This window comes from Gossypium hirsutum, chromosome D12 (genome assembly GCF_007990345.1).
Source record: "Gossypium hirsutum isolate 1008001.06 chromosome D12, Gossypium_hirsutum_v2.1, whole genome shotgun sequence".
NCBI lineage: Eukaryota > Viridiplantae > Streptophyta > Magnoliopsida > Malvales > Malvaceae > Gossypium > Gossypium hirsutum.
In genome coordinates, this window is record NC_053448.1 from 6,129,434 (window position 1) to 6,144,955 (window position 15,522).

Sequence of the window (15,522 nt, forward strand, 5' to 3'; positions counted from 1 at the left end):
AGGTTGAGACACTGACAATTAATTTTGTTTTCAAACTCATTGTCTTCTTGCTCAACTTGACAAGATTGAAAAAGTTCTTTTATCGACCAAAATCAGTATTTTTAGAATCGGACTAGATCAGTCGATTGAACCAAGAATTAGAGTGAACATAGAGGTTGAACAGATTAACTCATGAACCAATACAAATCAGTTGAACTAGTATAACCAATTCTCTCTATTTTTTATTTTAAAGAAGTTTTTAAATATATATATAATAATAATAACTCTTTTTTTGCTACATGATAATTTTTAATTCTTTATCTTTTTTTTAAATAGACTTAACTATTTGATTAATGACAGAGGTATCAACTTGAGGGAAAAATAATTTAGGTACCACATGTGACCAAATAATGTTCAGGTACTAAAATGGAAAAATGGCATAGTTATTTACCAATTTATAAGTTAAGCCTATTTAAAATAAAATGATATTTTTAGATAAAAATATATTTATTTAATTAAAATATTTAATTAAAAACTTAAATTTTTATTATTTTTAATTTTTCCAATTAATTTAAAATTTTTATTAATTAATAATATTCGATGTTAATTATTAATTAGAATTTTTTAAAAATATGACCAAATTAATTAAATTCATATTAATATATTATCCATTAATTAATATTATTTGTATTATTATCGCATAAGAATTACTAATATACTAATAAGTTATTTTTAATGTAACTTTAATAATATAATTAACAAATAAAATTATTTCAGTCAATTAAAATTTGTTATAAACTTGTGTTTTTATATTTTATTATAAATAAGTACATAAAATATTATAATTTTTTAATATACTGAGAAAAGAAACCCTGTTGCAGTTAAGGTGTTGGTGTCGTGGTGTAGTTGGTTATCACGTCAGTCTAACACACTGAAGGTCTCCGGTTCGAGTCCGGGCGACGCCATTTTGATGTAAATTTTCTTTTGGTAATTTTGCGATGCAAAATCGAAACGACGTCGTTAAACTTCTCCTTCTCCTTTACGTCAGTCACCCGCTTATCACGGAAAGAAATGCCAAGTGCCAACAAAACCGACCAATAGTATTTGTGTTTCGCTTAAATTCCTGTCTCCTGATTGGCTATTCAATGCCACATCACCTTTTCCAGAGTCTCCACCACTCATCTACAAATCTCCCATATTTAGGTCCCCTTCCCAAGTTAAGATATATCCAAAGAAAACGAACCACTCGAATCAAAATCTTTGGAGTTCGCCTCTGTATTCGGTTCTCTCCCTCTCCCTCTCCGGTGTTGTTATCGGTGGACGGACGACGATGGCGTTTGCCAAATCTTCATCTTATATCTTGCCATTGGTTTTCGCTTTATTTACGCTTCTGTCCTCTTCTAACGCCTTGGCTTCGACTCCTCACCCAAAAGCCATTGCTGTAAGCCTTTTTTATAAATAATATATTCCAATTCTTTGATATTTTGTAAAAATATAATTTGATTTATTTTTCGGGTGTAGGATTTGAAAGAAGGAATTTTGAAGTTATTGGGATTCCAAGCCGATGATGTTGAGCTATCAGGGTTAGATTCGAGGGATGCACTTGTGGGTCATTCAGTGGCATATGAATTCGACGTTGAAATCGACAGAAAGGTGATTCCTGTTAAACTTTTGGAGGATGTGAATCGATGGGAGTACGTTGATTTGCCCTTTTTGAGGGTTGAAGAGCTAGCTAGACCCGGTGTTGATAATGGGTTGGTAGAGCAGAAGAGGATATCGGACGATGGGCTACCCGTTTTGGCCCCCTTTCAGTTGGCTGGTCCCATGGAGCTCTGGATTCGGGATGCCAAGGATATACGCATCTCCCTGCCGGTCAGTTTTAATTTGTTTTTCCCTTTTTATAACAAAAATTCTCTTCTTCTAAGTTTTGTAGTTAGTTTTTATCATGGCAATAGTAATTATCAGTTCTAGTAATCATGCATATGTCAGAATTATGGAAATTCTTATCAGAACCTATAGAAACAAGGCATTGAATTAGGTACATATATTTTGGTTTTGCCTTGTGAATTTAGATTTTTCTCAATTCTGGGTTGTTGCCCTTTTAGCTTTGAGGTCTCTCATATGATTTCTTGTGAAATTAGATTTTTCTCAGTTTTGGGTTGTTACCCTTTTTGCTGTGAGGTCTCTCATATGACTTTTTGAAGTCTAGTTGTTGATGTTGTTGTTGGTTTGTTTTGATTGTGCAGCATGATGTGGATGCTGGTGTGTTGAAGAAGGTAATATTAGCAGATGGTGCTGTGGTAACTGTCACGGGTGCGAGATCAGTTAGCCTGCGCCATCCTATTGATCTTCCATTACCTCTCAATCGAACTCATAACGGATTTGCGTCTGGCCTTATGGTCCTGTTCGAGCAACTTCATCATGCTTCTCGTAGTCAAGATGCTCCTCTCCTCTCCCTCCGTATTGTAGGCCCGACCTCTCTTACTGTTCCATCATCGGCAACTCCAAATAACAAGTTGAAGCTTAAAAGACTTGCACCTGGCTTTGTGGAACTATCCTCCATGTCTAAAACTAAGGCCATGAATGGTCTTTCCACTATTATTCCACAAGAAGAAACTGCAACAGTATTAACCCCAAAGCACTTTGCTACAATGTGGCCTCTTGCTTCAATCAATGGTTCCAATGCTAATTTGGTTGGTTTTGAGACACTCCTATCATCTTTGCTGGGGCCAAAAGCAAACAAGAAAGGTTCCTTCAAGTTATTGAAAGCTGATGTGTCAGCTCAAACATTTGTGAAGATTGGTTTCGGAGTGGAGAAGAAGTTGAAACAAGGAGATGGGTTTGATTTGGAGGGTTTTCCCGAGTGGAGGACAAAGCCTGAGAGGGTGAGTATGCATTTTGAGGTGTTGGCCAAGGTTGAAGGTGAGAAAGTTATTCCAGAGAGAGTGGTGCAGGTTAACCCGGTGGATATCGAGGACACGGTGGCACCCAATGTGGTGACAGGGAACATAACCATGTCATCCATTCCTGTTGTTTACACACCTTCCAATCCCTTCACCTTGTAAATTGTTATAGAGGGAAAAGGGCTAAAATTTTGCGTAGTTAAAAAGAAACTGTAAAGAAGAGGAATGAATCAATACTTATTATTTTTTTGGCTTGGAAAATCTATGAGAATTGTAAATCATTATAAATTTGTTTATCTAATGGAGTTGAAGATGACTTTATTGCCATCCATCGAGCTCTTCACTCCTATGATTAGTTGACCTGGTGTGTTGGGCGGCAATTCTTTTGATAGTGCTGTGAATTCAATGAACAACTGAATATTGGTGGTATCATGTGATGAGTGCAAGGTAGGTATGGAGTTTAGGTTAAATTGAGGCCTGCCCTGCAATTCTATTTTATTTCCATGAGAGAAGAAATTCATCCACATTAGAGAACTCTCAAATAACGGACCCCCACAAACTCCCTCTAATCTCATGGTTCCTGGATTTTTCTAAATCTAGTGATGCCTTTCAACAAAATTATTAGGGTTTATGCTGTTCTACTAAATCTTCTTCCAATCCAGAATAATGTCCATTAGTACTCAACAATTAAAGTTTCATCACAACTAAAATTAGTTACATCATTAAAATTATTAACTGTTTTTTTAAATCACATTAGCCCCTAACAGTGACATCTGTTGCACACATTGGTTCATATGTTAACTTTGTTAATTTTTTAACAATTGGGTGATGTGACCAAACATGGAAGTGACACATGGACAAACAGGGATTGATGTGTCTTCCTCTTTAATTATATATTAAGTTAAAAAAATATAAACAATTTTTAAAAAGATATAAGAAATAAATGTAAATTATAAAATTCAAAAAATTGAATATGTGTAATGCAAAAATAAGAATAGTTAATAAAAAATTACAGATTTTTTTTTTAAATGTTGATTGAGTCTTAACTCGATTGGCATAGACATTGTAGCAAATATAAGAAGACGTGGGTTTGAGTGCGTTGAAACGCATTATCCTCCTATTTATGAGTTGGGGAAGGGCTATGCATAGTTTTAGGCATTGTCAAAAATATTTTTACTGTTTATTTATTTTCCAAAATATTTTTGTATTTTTTTATCATTTTAACTATTTTTTATTTGCATGTTTTGAATGGTTTTTATATATATTTTATTTTTTAGAATTTATATATATTTCCTATATATTCTAAAATTTATACATTTTTTAAAAAATGTAAGGTTTTTCTTATAGTTTTTAGAATAAATAAAGAGGAAGACATGTGTCGTTTTCTTTTTTGTTTGTATGTCATATCCTAATTTGACCGCATCATCCAAATATTAAAAAACTAATGGTGTTAACCATAAGGAACAATTTGTGTAACGGATGCCAATCTTAGGGACTAATGTCAATAAAAAAAGTCTAGGGGCTAATTTGAGAAAAGTTGTCAAGTTCAGGGCCAATCTATGTAATAAACCTTTTTAAGCTTGCAATCTTAAGGTTAGTGTTCTTTTATTTCTAGTTAAATATGTCATAAGTCCCTGTACTCTTTGTGAATTTAGAATTTAGTCCATGTACTTTTATTTTTAGGAATTTAGTTCCTCAACTTTTCAAATTTCAAAATTCAAGTCTAGTTGTTAATATCGTTAAAATTCTTTTGTTAAATTCAGGTTCATTACAATGCCATTTTTACATGGCAACCATGTGAGTATTTTTTATTTCAAAATGTCATACCAATCAATTTAACAAAAAAATTCAATAGCGTTAACAATTTGACTTGAACTTAGAAATTTGATTAGTAGACAGATTAAAATTCTAAAAATAAATGTACATAGACTAAATTCTAAATTTTTGAAGAGTTCATGGACTTATGTTACTTAAAACTAGAAGTTTTCTTAAGAAAAATGAGAGGAACTCTCTCAAATGAGGAAAAGGAGGTGCTTGAGAAATCAAATAGGAAAATGGATGATACATTAGGCAATGTGAAGGAAGATGGGTCATGTAGGAAGAAATTGTAACGACCCGGCTTTTTTCGGTGTCGAAAAATGCGGTTTCGGAACCCCATTTCGAAATCAAATAGGAAAATAGATGATACTCTAGGCAATGCAAAGGAAGATGGGTCATGTAAGAAGAAATTGTAATGACCCAACTTTTGTCGGTGTCGAGAAATGTGATTTCAGAACTCTATTTTCATAAACTGAGTCCGTAAAAGTAAAATAAGAATAATTACGGAGTTAGTAGGAAAATATATTAAAGATCGGTTAACTAATTTAATTGAGAAAATCGTTAATTAACCCTCAAAGACTAAATTGTAAAAGTCTAATCGCTATTGAGTTTTAATTCAAAAAAACTACTTAGAGACCTAATAGCAATAACCCAAATGACCAAAATGGTTATTAAACCATTTTTAAATATGAGATGGTGGAAAATGATGATGAATTGTATTTATTCTTAATTATAATTAAAGATGTATATACATATATCATTAATCATAGTTAATTAAGTTAAACTAAGGATTAAACTAAGTATAAATATAAACCTAAGTGGGAGATGCCAACATTGTCCTATTCTTCCTCAAGCCTCAACCATCCAAACCAAGAAGAAAAGAAGAAAAATCTTATTTTCCATTTTAATTTTGGTTCAAAATTTGCTAGGGTAATCAAGTTTTTTCTTAAAATTTTTATAGATTATTGAACACAAGAGCTTGATTTAGCTAGTCCATGTCAATTTCTTCAATTTTTAGATGTTTAAGAAGTTTATATTAGAGTAAATGCAATGTGATAAATGAAAGCATGTAAAAGACCATGTGAACTGGTTTATGCGAGCCTGAGGGTCGATATGGTTATGAAGGAATTAATAGATTCAAGTAAGAAATGAGATAATGAAATGAGTAAATGGTATGTTAAGAAATGAAAGTGAATATGACTTGTTAGAAAGCTCGATATGATATGTTTATATGAAATTCTCAAATGAGATAGCGCATAAATTTGGTATATGAGACATGAATAGGTGAATTGAAATGGTTGAAATTTGATCATGTATTGATTATATCCTTATCATGTTAATGTTTTTGTGTTATTGACTTGAATTATGAAAGTACTTGAGTTTTATCGCTCAACGTACAATTTGTTTATTCCATGCGTAGGTTTCCATAGATCTCGAAGTTCTTAAAGTTTGCATAGTTTTTTTTATGTTTCATTAAACGACATGTATCTAAAGTTGAGTTGGTTTTATATTACAAGTTGTCATTTTGGTATCTTGAATAGAAATTGTTAACTTAAACATGAGTCGGAGCTATGTGTAAAGAATAGAGTTTGAAATGTTCTTTACTTACCAAGTTAATGAAGGATGTTTAGTTTTGAATGAACGTATATAAGAAATTGATTTATGCATTAGGTTGGTTAAAGGTATTGTAATTCCATCAAGTGACATCGCCACTACAGACCCTTATCGTCATGACGTGAACATACCAATAAGTGGTGTTGCGACCACAATTCTCTAACGTTGCGACGTAAGTTCCCTTACCGTTGCGACACTAACCCGGTACAAAAATTTTTACATTTTAGTCCTCAATCAACCTCAGTTTTTTGTAAGAGCTTTCGTAAGCTCGTTTAAAACTTGTATTTGATTAAATAATATAGTGTAATTAAGTATTGATCATAATGACTTGTATAAACAATTTAATTATTATGTAAATGAAATTATAGTTGCTCCGACAATGAATGTGACATCTCGTATCTTAGACTTGACGATCGAGCCAGATGTGCGGTGTTACAGAAAGTGTCATACAAATATTTATTACTTAGTTACGGTTACGAGGAACAACTGATTGAATGTGAGAAGGGATAAGATACAATTGGCATGCCAATAAGGTTAATTACGTGTTGTATGGGATATGTGTAAATGATGATACGGAGTAAAAGATTGTACAGGAATATCCCTAATTATACCATAATTCAACATTTATTGCGGATTACCAAATTATGTCTCCACGGAGACTTCGGCTTGGTGGAGGGATGTATTGTTATTTGATATATGTACCTATAGGCTTTGCAACTCCGTGCTTTGGTGTGTTGTAGTTACTGTTCTGATGAGTAATCTGGTGTGGTGTAATTACCCGCGTATCCGTATCTATTCATTATAGTTCATTGGGCTAAACGGTTAATGAAAAAGGGAAATGACAAAAATAGTGATATGTGTTTGATTAGAAATGTTTACATATGATTGGAATGTTGTAAATGGTATATAATTGATGATTTTGATTAAATGGTACTGAATTGAATTGTATGTACAAATTGAATGTTATATGATTTGGTATTTGATAAACTCACTTTATTTTTGTGAAACATTGTAACAGAAAAAATTGTATAGTTAGCCAGTTCAATATGTTAATTGTGAATTGAGGTAGGTTTTCTGTTTTAAAAGCTATGAACTTACTAAACATTCAAAATGCTTACTCTTTTTTATTTTTTGTTCTATAGTGATAATTTTACGGAACGCGTCGATCAAATCACCTCGGATCTCACACTATCCAACCTTCGATTTGGTAGTCTTTTAATCATTCTAGACTCGATTATGTGGCATGTACATAGGAGTTGTTATATTTATGTGTTCATCTTGAAAGATGATGATTTTGGACCTTGAATGTTGTTTAATTTGAATGGTTATATGTTGTGTATAAAAGTGTGCATTTTGTAAATGTGTTAATCTATAGTTGAAGTATTTGAGTAACAAAGTTGGCAATGAAATGCTTGAGTTCATGGTGAATGTGAATGGTACTAAATGTTTGAGCAATTGGTGAATTGTATAGGTTGATGTGTTTGGCAAGGTACTTAGTTAATGTCTAATGGTTTGATTGAACTTGGAAATGGTTAATAGTATGTTTGGTTAATAGGTGAAATTGGTAAGTATTGAATTGTGCATAGTCCAATTGGCATGAAATGTATAGATAAAAGTTGCAAGTTTGATTTCCATTTGGGGCATATTAGTATAGTTGATTGGTTTTGGTTGAACTGTGGTTGTTGGTATGTTTTAAAGTTGGTTATTTGCAGGTTTGATGAGTGCCTACAAGCACCATTTGGATTGAATTTGTTTTGAGTGTGAAAAGGGTACCAAAGTGCATTATTCTTGACCTTCTGGAAAAAAGGCATTAATACCATGGACTAAGGTATCAGTACTTTACCAAATTGTCATGTTTTAAAAATGACATAATGTTAATTTGGTACTGATACCGGTATAAAGTATCGATATTTATTCTTAAGGATCAATGTTATATAAAGGTATTGATACAAATTGACTTGTATTCAAATTTTGAAAAATGGCAAAATGCAAAAACAATATCGATTCTGAATTTGGTATCGATACTTCTTAACAAGGGTATCGTCACCTTATTCCAAGTAGCGATACTTGTAAATTTTACTTTGAATTTTGAAACATAGAAGTTGAAATTGGTATCAATACATGGAGTGGGTATTGATACTTATTGTCAAAAATTTTGGAAAGTTTTTAATATGGTCCTTCTTCATACGCAGGTCAACTTGGGAGCTCTCATAAGCTTGATTGAGTCTTGGTTTTATTTGTAAATCATATTGTACATTGAATTATGAAATGAATAGGTGTTTAAATAAATTAATTGTTATGAATTGTGTGTGATTTGCTCTGGTAATAGTAGTAGTATTCCTTAACTTGGGTCTGGCTACCGGACTGGGCGAGGGGTGTTACAGTTTTTTTCTTAGAATATAAATAAAAAATTTTCACTTCTTCTTAGCTGAGATGAGCATACAATAGCGTATTCTTAGACACTAGAAACATTTAACTAGAAAAAAAAGTATCCCTCTCTAAACTCTCCCAAACTTTAGCAAGATGATGCCTTAGGCAAACTAAATCTAAGATTTGGTAGAAAATAAAGAGGAATACTAAAAAAAAGAATAAAATCATGTATTTTAAGACAATAAAAATAGGATATTCATCTTAAATTGGGGTTTCTAGGGATAATAATCAATAAAGTAGGCTTGAAAAGCTCAAACAGTCCAACAAAGTTGCCTAAATCCTCTTTAAATCACTAAGCCTCCTAGAATTTCCCCTCAAGCGGATTATCAAGCCAATTCTAAATACTTAAACCTTCATGCATGCTTAGATTTCTCTGTCGCGTGTGAAATAATATACGAATTGTGCAAGTATACACGTCGAATCAAGTAATATAGTGATGAGTAAGTGTCGTTCCCATGAGGATTGGATTGAGGCATAAAAGTGGTCAAGTTATTATAATAAAATACAATTAATGCTATGGTAAAGCTATGGTAAGTATGCAGTGGCAATTAAAAAATAGTGATATATGCAATATGTGGAATTAATGAATACTTGGAAATGCTATGGCAAAGCGAGAGTAGAAATGTACTGGCAATTTTGAGAATTACTATGGGAACATATGTAAATGAACAAATAAATAACTAAGAATGATATGGTAAAGATACAACGGCAAAGAAAAAAGGATATATGATGTTGTTTTGGAAGGTCGGAATTACTAAGAACCTACCCTTACTGTCAATAATGCCTCGGCAAAATCATACTCAGTTTACTGCTCAGAAGAGTTCTAAAATGGTCTGCTTCTTTCGAGAGCAAAAACCTCAAGTTACATTACTCGTTTCTATAGGCCTTAATATGGTACCCTGTATTGTTTTCCTTCTGTATGAATGTTGCTCTATGTCTAGAGTTTACTGCAAGTATTAGTCGAGTACTTGCTCATATCATTCAATATCAATCCAATTAATCCAACCTTTTCAGAATTAGATTTAGTTTATGGGTATGCTGAACAATCATCTATGTTTAGGGATTACATGCATACAATTTAGAAATAAAACAATTGAATGAAATAGTAAATTGATTCGAATTTATGCTTCAATCATTAAAGAAAATAAAAGTTTCATCATGTAATCCCAACCCGATGAAATTTAGCTCATGGGTTGGCACATAAAATTCAAAACCAAAATAACATCCAACATCATTTTCATCATTAAATTCATGAAAGAAAAATGTAAGAAATATAGAAGACTTCAGGAAGACAACTTTTGGTGTGTCCAGTTCACACTCCAGCAGCACAATATCCTGCGATGGCTAAGAGGGACTGCTTTCGTCTTCCTCTTTCTGTCTCTACTCAGTCGCTACCCTCTATCTTTGCCTAAGGCTCTCATTCTTGTTCGTTGTTTAGGTTTTCCTCATTTGGCTTTTTATAGCTTTTTCCTTAGGGTAAATCCAACAACCCATGTTTATCTTCTCCTCTTTTTAAATTATTTTTTGAACAACCCAAGATTATCTTTTCCTCTTTTTTAGGTAGATTTTTCTGGTACAAGTACAGTTGGACTGAAACTGGTATGCATTAGGTGTTGACTTAGTCTTACTGAAATTGTCACGACATTCGTACTGAAAAAATGTCCAACCTTTTGCCTTGGTAAACCTTTACTTCTTTATTTCTCATTCCTCAACCTACACCTACCAAACCACCAAACACAACCTTACCACAAGTAATTAAAAGTACCTAATAATTAAACACAATCCAAACTTCTAATGAAATGATGAAAATACGAATAAAATGTCCTAAAATGTAACTAAATGTACCTAAGTACAATCAATTAGTTAGGTCTAAAGGCATGAAATATAAGTCTTTTCAAGAATTATCACTCTTTGGGAAATTAAAATTTCATGGTTGAACTATGTGCATTTACTGAGGTTCACATTCGCACCACAATTCAGTTAGCATAAAAAACTTCAAGTATTAAAGGCTTAGTCCTACACAACAGTTATCATTATTATGCATTTTTTTTATCAATAAGCTCCCTCATTGAAACAAAACCAAAGTAAAAAGTCGATTACATTACAACCTAGACGTTATGTAAACATAATAATCTTAAAACAACATCCTAGACCTAAGAAAATAAGAAAGATTAAAACATAAAATAGCAACTTAAACATACTCCCCAACCAAACTTAAAGAAAAAAATCCTTATTGTTACAAAAATCAAAATTAGTAAAAGAAATATTAAAAAAAACAACAAACAAATACTAAATAAAAACAATGAAATAACTAAAAATAAGGAAAGAGAAAAAGAAAACAACCTCCACTTTTATCGATGACTATTGTTGTTGGTGTTGGTGTCGGGCTCTTCTTGTTCTTCTCTAGTAGTAGGGTTCCATGGTTCAAGTAAATGCTTCGGAAAGTGAGGTAAGAAAACAAAGGGCCATCTATCGAACCGATAATACCCATCTAAGAAGCAATAATACTCTCGCCCAACAAGTCTGTCCAACATCTAATCAATGAAAAGAAACAGGAAATGACCTTTCCTGGTCCTGGTGGCCTTATTTAACTTACTGTAGTTCATGTAAACCCTCCAATTTGTGACAGTTCTAGTAGAAATCAACATATAGTCATCATTTTGTATTACTGTAATTCCATCTTTTTTCAATACACATTGAACAGGGCTCACCCAAGAACTGTCAAAGACGGGATAAATGATTCCAGCATTTAACCATTTAATGATATTTTTCTTTACCACCTCCTTCATAATTGGATTCAATCTCCTCTACCCTTCGATAGACCCCTTTTCACTGTCTTTTAGCAATATCTTGTGCATACACAAAGAATGATTAATACCTCAAATATATGCAATAGTCCACTCGGTAGCCTTCTTCAGCCTTTTCAAAATCACAAGTAACTTTGCTTCTTGGTCTTATTGTTGGAAAATCAGGTTTAAAAAATGCAATGGAAAAAAGTTTAAGGGAAAAACCAGAGTTTTAATTCTTTTTCCAAAAACAAGAACTTCGTTGTGATATCTAAAGTAATAAACATTTAATCAAAATTGTACCTTTTTTTTTCATCTAGGATGAATGCTTTGACCGAGTAGTCTTCTCCATTATCCTCAAGCTCACGTCTATCGAGTGTGGGCTCGCTTCGAATTAGAAAATTTTTCACAAAAATTACCAATGAGACAATTTTGCAATTTCTCTAAACTTCTAAGCTAAATTGTAAATAAGAAAAATATCTCTAGAAATATTTTGAAATAATTTCTTTAGAGAATTTTCTCTCTATAACTTTCTCTTGAATTCAAGTGTGTGAAAATAATGACCCGTGACTCTCTTTATATAGGGAGAGTTTAAAAAGTTCAACTATGATTAAACTTAATCATTTTAATATTAATATGAGTATTATATTAAATATAATATTAAATCTATTAAATTAATAGAATATTTATCTATAAGATAAATATTAAATAAAATTTAATATTAAATCTATTAAAATAATATTATTTTTGAAACAATTAATCTGAAATTAAATTATATGGTAGAGTCCCAGTATGAGTGTGATTCCTCTACTACTCAATCGCCGAAGGACCACCTGTCGGCCACCAGAATGTCGCTAGCACCGTTATGTCCTGTGGTGCAATCCCAGGTGCGACACCCTTATGGCACCCCAAGCCGGTTTGGCTGTTGCCAGTTTGGTCCAGCCCAGTGATGGCCCGATCATTTCGGTCCTTCCATTGGTTGGACGGTTAACCCGGTTTCACATACCAGGCTGGATTTGACTAGATTTAATATTAAATTAAATTAATAAAATACTATCAAGATAAGTATTAAATTAAATTTAATATTAAATCTATTAAAATAATATTATTTTTGGAATAGTTAATCTGAAATCAAATTATCCGGTAGAGCGCTAGTAGAAGTGTGATTCCTCCATTGCTCAACTATCGAAGGACCACCCGTCGACCATCGGAATGTCGTCGTCGCTGCTGGCACCATTGTGTCCTGTGGTGCCATCATAGGTGCGACACCCTTACGACACCCCGAGCTAGTTTGACTGTTGCCAGTTTAATCCAGGCTAGTGACGGTCTGACCGGTCCGGTCCTGCCATCGATTGGGCCGTTAGTCCAGTTTTACATACCAGGCCTGGTTCAACCAATTTTTGGGTTCTCGGACCCAATTTTCGATCTCAGGTCTAATTTTCAGGTTCAATTACCCATTAGGCCAATTGTTTAACTTGAAATTAAATTTTAAAAATATCATATTAATTTTAATTAATTTGATTAATTTAATTTTACTTGATCAAAATTAATTTTCTAAAAAATTATTAAGACTTTCCAAATTATTTTTTAAGAATATTCTTTAATCAAATTCTCTAGTTGAACAATTCTCACAACCGTCCAATTTAATTTCGTATTGAATAAATCGACTTAATTAAATTATTTTTGAAGTCCTATAATTTTCTTCTAATTCAAATGTAGTCCGATTGAGCTTTTGTTGAGTGAACAGAGGGACCAATCAGACCTATACAATTAGGCTCGAGTAATTGCAATTATGTCTAGAAGCATCATTTTGATAATTCACAATTTACTTAATCATGAAGTCAGTCCACAAGAAGTACCACGAATGGAAACTCCTTATTGTATACTTTCAACAAAAGCAATTCATCCAACTACTTTGTCGAATGGCCTTGTTATGTGTGTGTTACCCTCATGATATTAATGATTCATTTGAGTTAAATCCGTTCACTCAATACAATCCTATTTTATCTCATTGTCACCATTGTGTCTTCTTAATAATTAATATTATCACTGTCAACAAATGATTGTGATAAATTTCTTGTTCGAGAACAAGCAACCCGTGACCACGTTCCATATTTATCAATCCACACAATGCCAATGAGAGGATATCGTTAACTCTTTAATCAAGCTATGAATTCCACTGTTTTTAGTAAATCCATGTCAAACACAAGCAATGTACCTAACATATCTGCTATGGGCTCGATCATTTTTAGAGTTATGCCTCTACTTATATCAAAACACATGAGTTACATACGCATGGTCAGTGACTAACTCAGGATTTAGGTAAATCACACATTAAACGTCACAAGTGAACTAATTCACAAACAGATTCAAAATTAATTCATCATGGGTCTAGTCCAATGTATCATTATTCTAATGAATACATCTATGTCTCTACTTGTGGAGTCAACTGCTCCGATAACCAAGACTAGTCTTCTCCCCAATTGGAATTATAGACGACATAATAATCCTTCTAAGTATTTGAATCAAATGCTCACTTTGATTATTTTACAAGATTACAGACTCGTTTAGATTATCTGCTGATGTAAGTCGTCTTTCTCGCAATATAAACATTATTACAGTGCCACTTATCATCAGTTTGAACTTAGACAATCAATGAGCTAATATTTATTTGTCACAATTTCTCTATGCCTGCAAAATATGAAAGAAAGAAACACAAAAGATATAATAGTGAAATGTGAAATTAACTTTATGTATTTATTCATCGTTCAATTATAGAAAAAATAATTACATGTTTACTACAATATTGGCACATTTCCCAATATTTCTGTCAACTCTATTGAAATATTGACAGGTAAAGTAGAATATGAACTCAAATATGCATATCTCAAATAAGAAGGAAAAACCTTTAATTCCAATTCATGTGGTTCTTCAACTAATGCTTTTGGTGCATTGAACTCTCAAGATGACAACTCTAATTAATCAAACCAAGCTATTGTTCTGAATCTCTTCGAATTAGCTTCCAATAAAGCTAGATTCTCATCTTCATCATCTTTATGTAGAGAATCAAATAACAAGAGATGTTCCAAAGGATCATCAAAAGAATTATGTTCCAACTCTGTAGAAACCAAATAATCTACCATTGAAATAACAAAGCATTCTTCAACCTCATTAGGGAATTTCATAACCTTGAAGACATTAAAAATTTCATTGTCATCGTGGACCCTCATGGCTAGTTCACCCTTTTACACATCAATCAAGGTTATACAAATTGAAAGGAACGACCTTCCTAAAATATTAGGTACCTCTCAATCTGTTTCATAATCTAACACAATAAAATCAACGGGAAATATGAACTTATCAACCCAGATCAACACATCTTCAATGTTCCCATCAGGATGAGCAATAGATTTGTCTGCCAATTGAAGAGTAACTATAGTAGGTCTGACTTCACCAATCCCCAATTGCTTGAAAATTGACTTTAGCATCAATTTTGTTCTCGCACCCAAATCGCACAAGGCCATCCCACAATAAGAATCTTTAATATTGTATGGAATGGTGAAACTCTTTGGATCTTTCATCTTAGGTGGCAACTTGTCCTGCAAAAATGAGTTGCACTCTTTAGTTAGAGCTATGGCTTCAAATTCCCCTAACATTCTCTTAGAAAGAATAGCCTTTTTAAATTTCACATAGTTGGGCATTTGCTCAAGGGCTTCCACAAATGGAATGTTGATATGAAGCTGTTTTAATACATCCAAAAACTTCTTAAATTGAGTACATTGCTTCTGCTTCTGAAATCGTTGAAGAAATGATTGCTGCTGAATTTTCAATCTGTTAGGATGACTTTGCTGCGACAATATTGCAACATTTGGAGGAGGTGTAAATTTCATTATATTATTTCGTGGATTCAAATTTGGATTTTTGCAGGTTCAAATATTCGACGTATGATTGAAAATATAAAATTTGGATTTTTTGCAGATTCAAATATTTAA

General features: G+C 32.6%; 2 protein-coding genes and 1 non-coding gene across 3 annotated transcripts; 2 read left to right on the forward strand and 1 right to left on the reverse strand.

The window, feature by feature from the left end:
* The first annotated feature begins 870 nt into the window (after positions 1-870).
* On the forward strand, positions 871-944 carry TRNAV-AAC (transfer RNA valine (anticodon AAC)). The gene has a single exon. It is a non-coding gene; the product is annotated as a tRNA-Val (tRNA).
* Positions 945-1,081: 137 nt separating this feature from the next.
* LOC107945120 (uncharacterized) lies at positions 1,082-3,209 on the forward strand. Its single transcript, XM_016878978.2, has 3 exons — positions 1,082-1,420; positions 1,501-1,851; positions 2,226-3,209. The coding sequence occupies exons 1-3, from the start codon at positions 1,310-1,312 to the stop codon at positions 3,042-3,044; spliced, it is 1,281 nt and encodes a 426-aa protein (XP_016734467.2). The 5' UTR covers positions 1,082-1,309; the 3' UTR covers positions 3,045-3,209.
* An 11,629-nt stretch (positions 3,210-14,838) lies between these two features.
* Positions 14,839-15,420, reverse strand: LOC107940655 (uncharacterized). The gene has a single exon (XM_016874091.1). It carries the CDS (start codon positions 15,418-15,420, stop codon positions 14,839-14,841), a length of 582 nt encoding a protein of 193 aa, XP_016729580.1.
* Positions 15,421-15,522: the final 102 nt, after the last annotated feature.

What these genes read in the sequence shown, in the direction of transcription:
- LOC107945120 (XM_016878978.2), top strand. Translation starts at nt 1,310, where the DNA reads ATGGCGTTTGCCAAATCTTCATCTTATATCTTGCCATTGGTTTTCGCT. An exon ending in CTCACCCAAAAGCCATTGCT is followed by an intron (nt 1,421 to 1,500) that starts GTAAGCCTTTTT and finishes TTTCGGGTGTAG; the next exon opens with GATTTGAAAGAAGGAATTTT. An exon ending in ATATACGCATCTCCCTGCCG is followed by an intron (nt 1,852 to 2,225) that starts GTCAGTTTTAAT and finishes TTGATTGTGCAG; the next exon opens with CATGATGTGGATGCTGGTGT.
- LOC107940655 (XM_016874091.1), bottom strand. Translation starts at nt 15,420, where the DNA reads ATGAAATTTACACCTCCTCCAAATGTTGCAATATTGTCGCAGCAAAGT.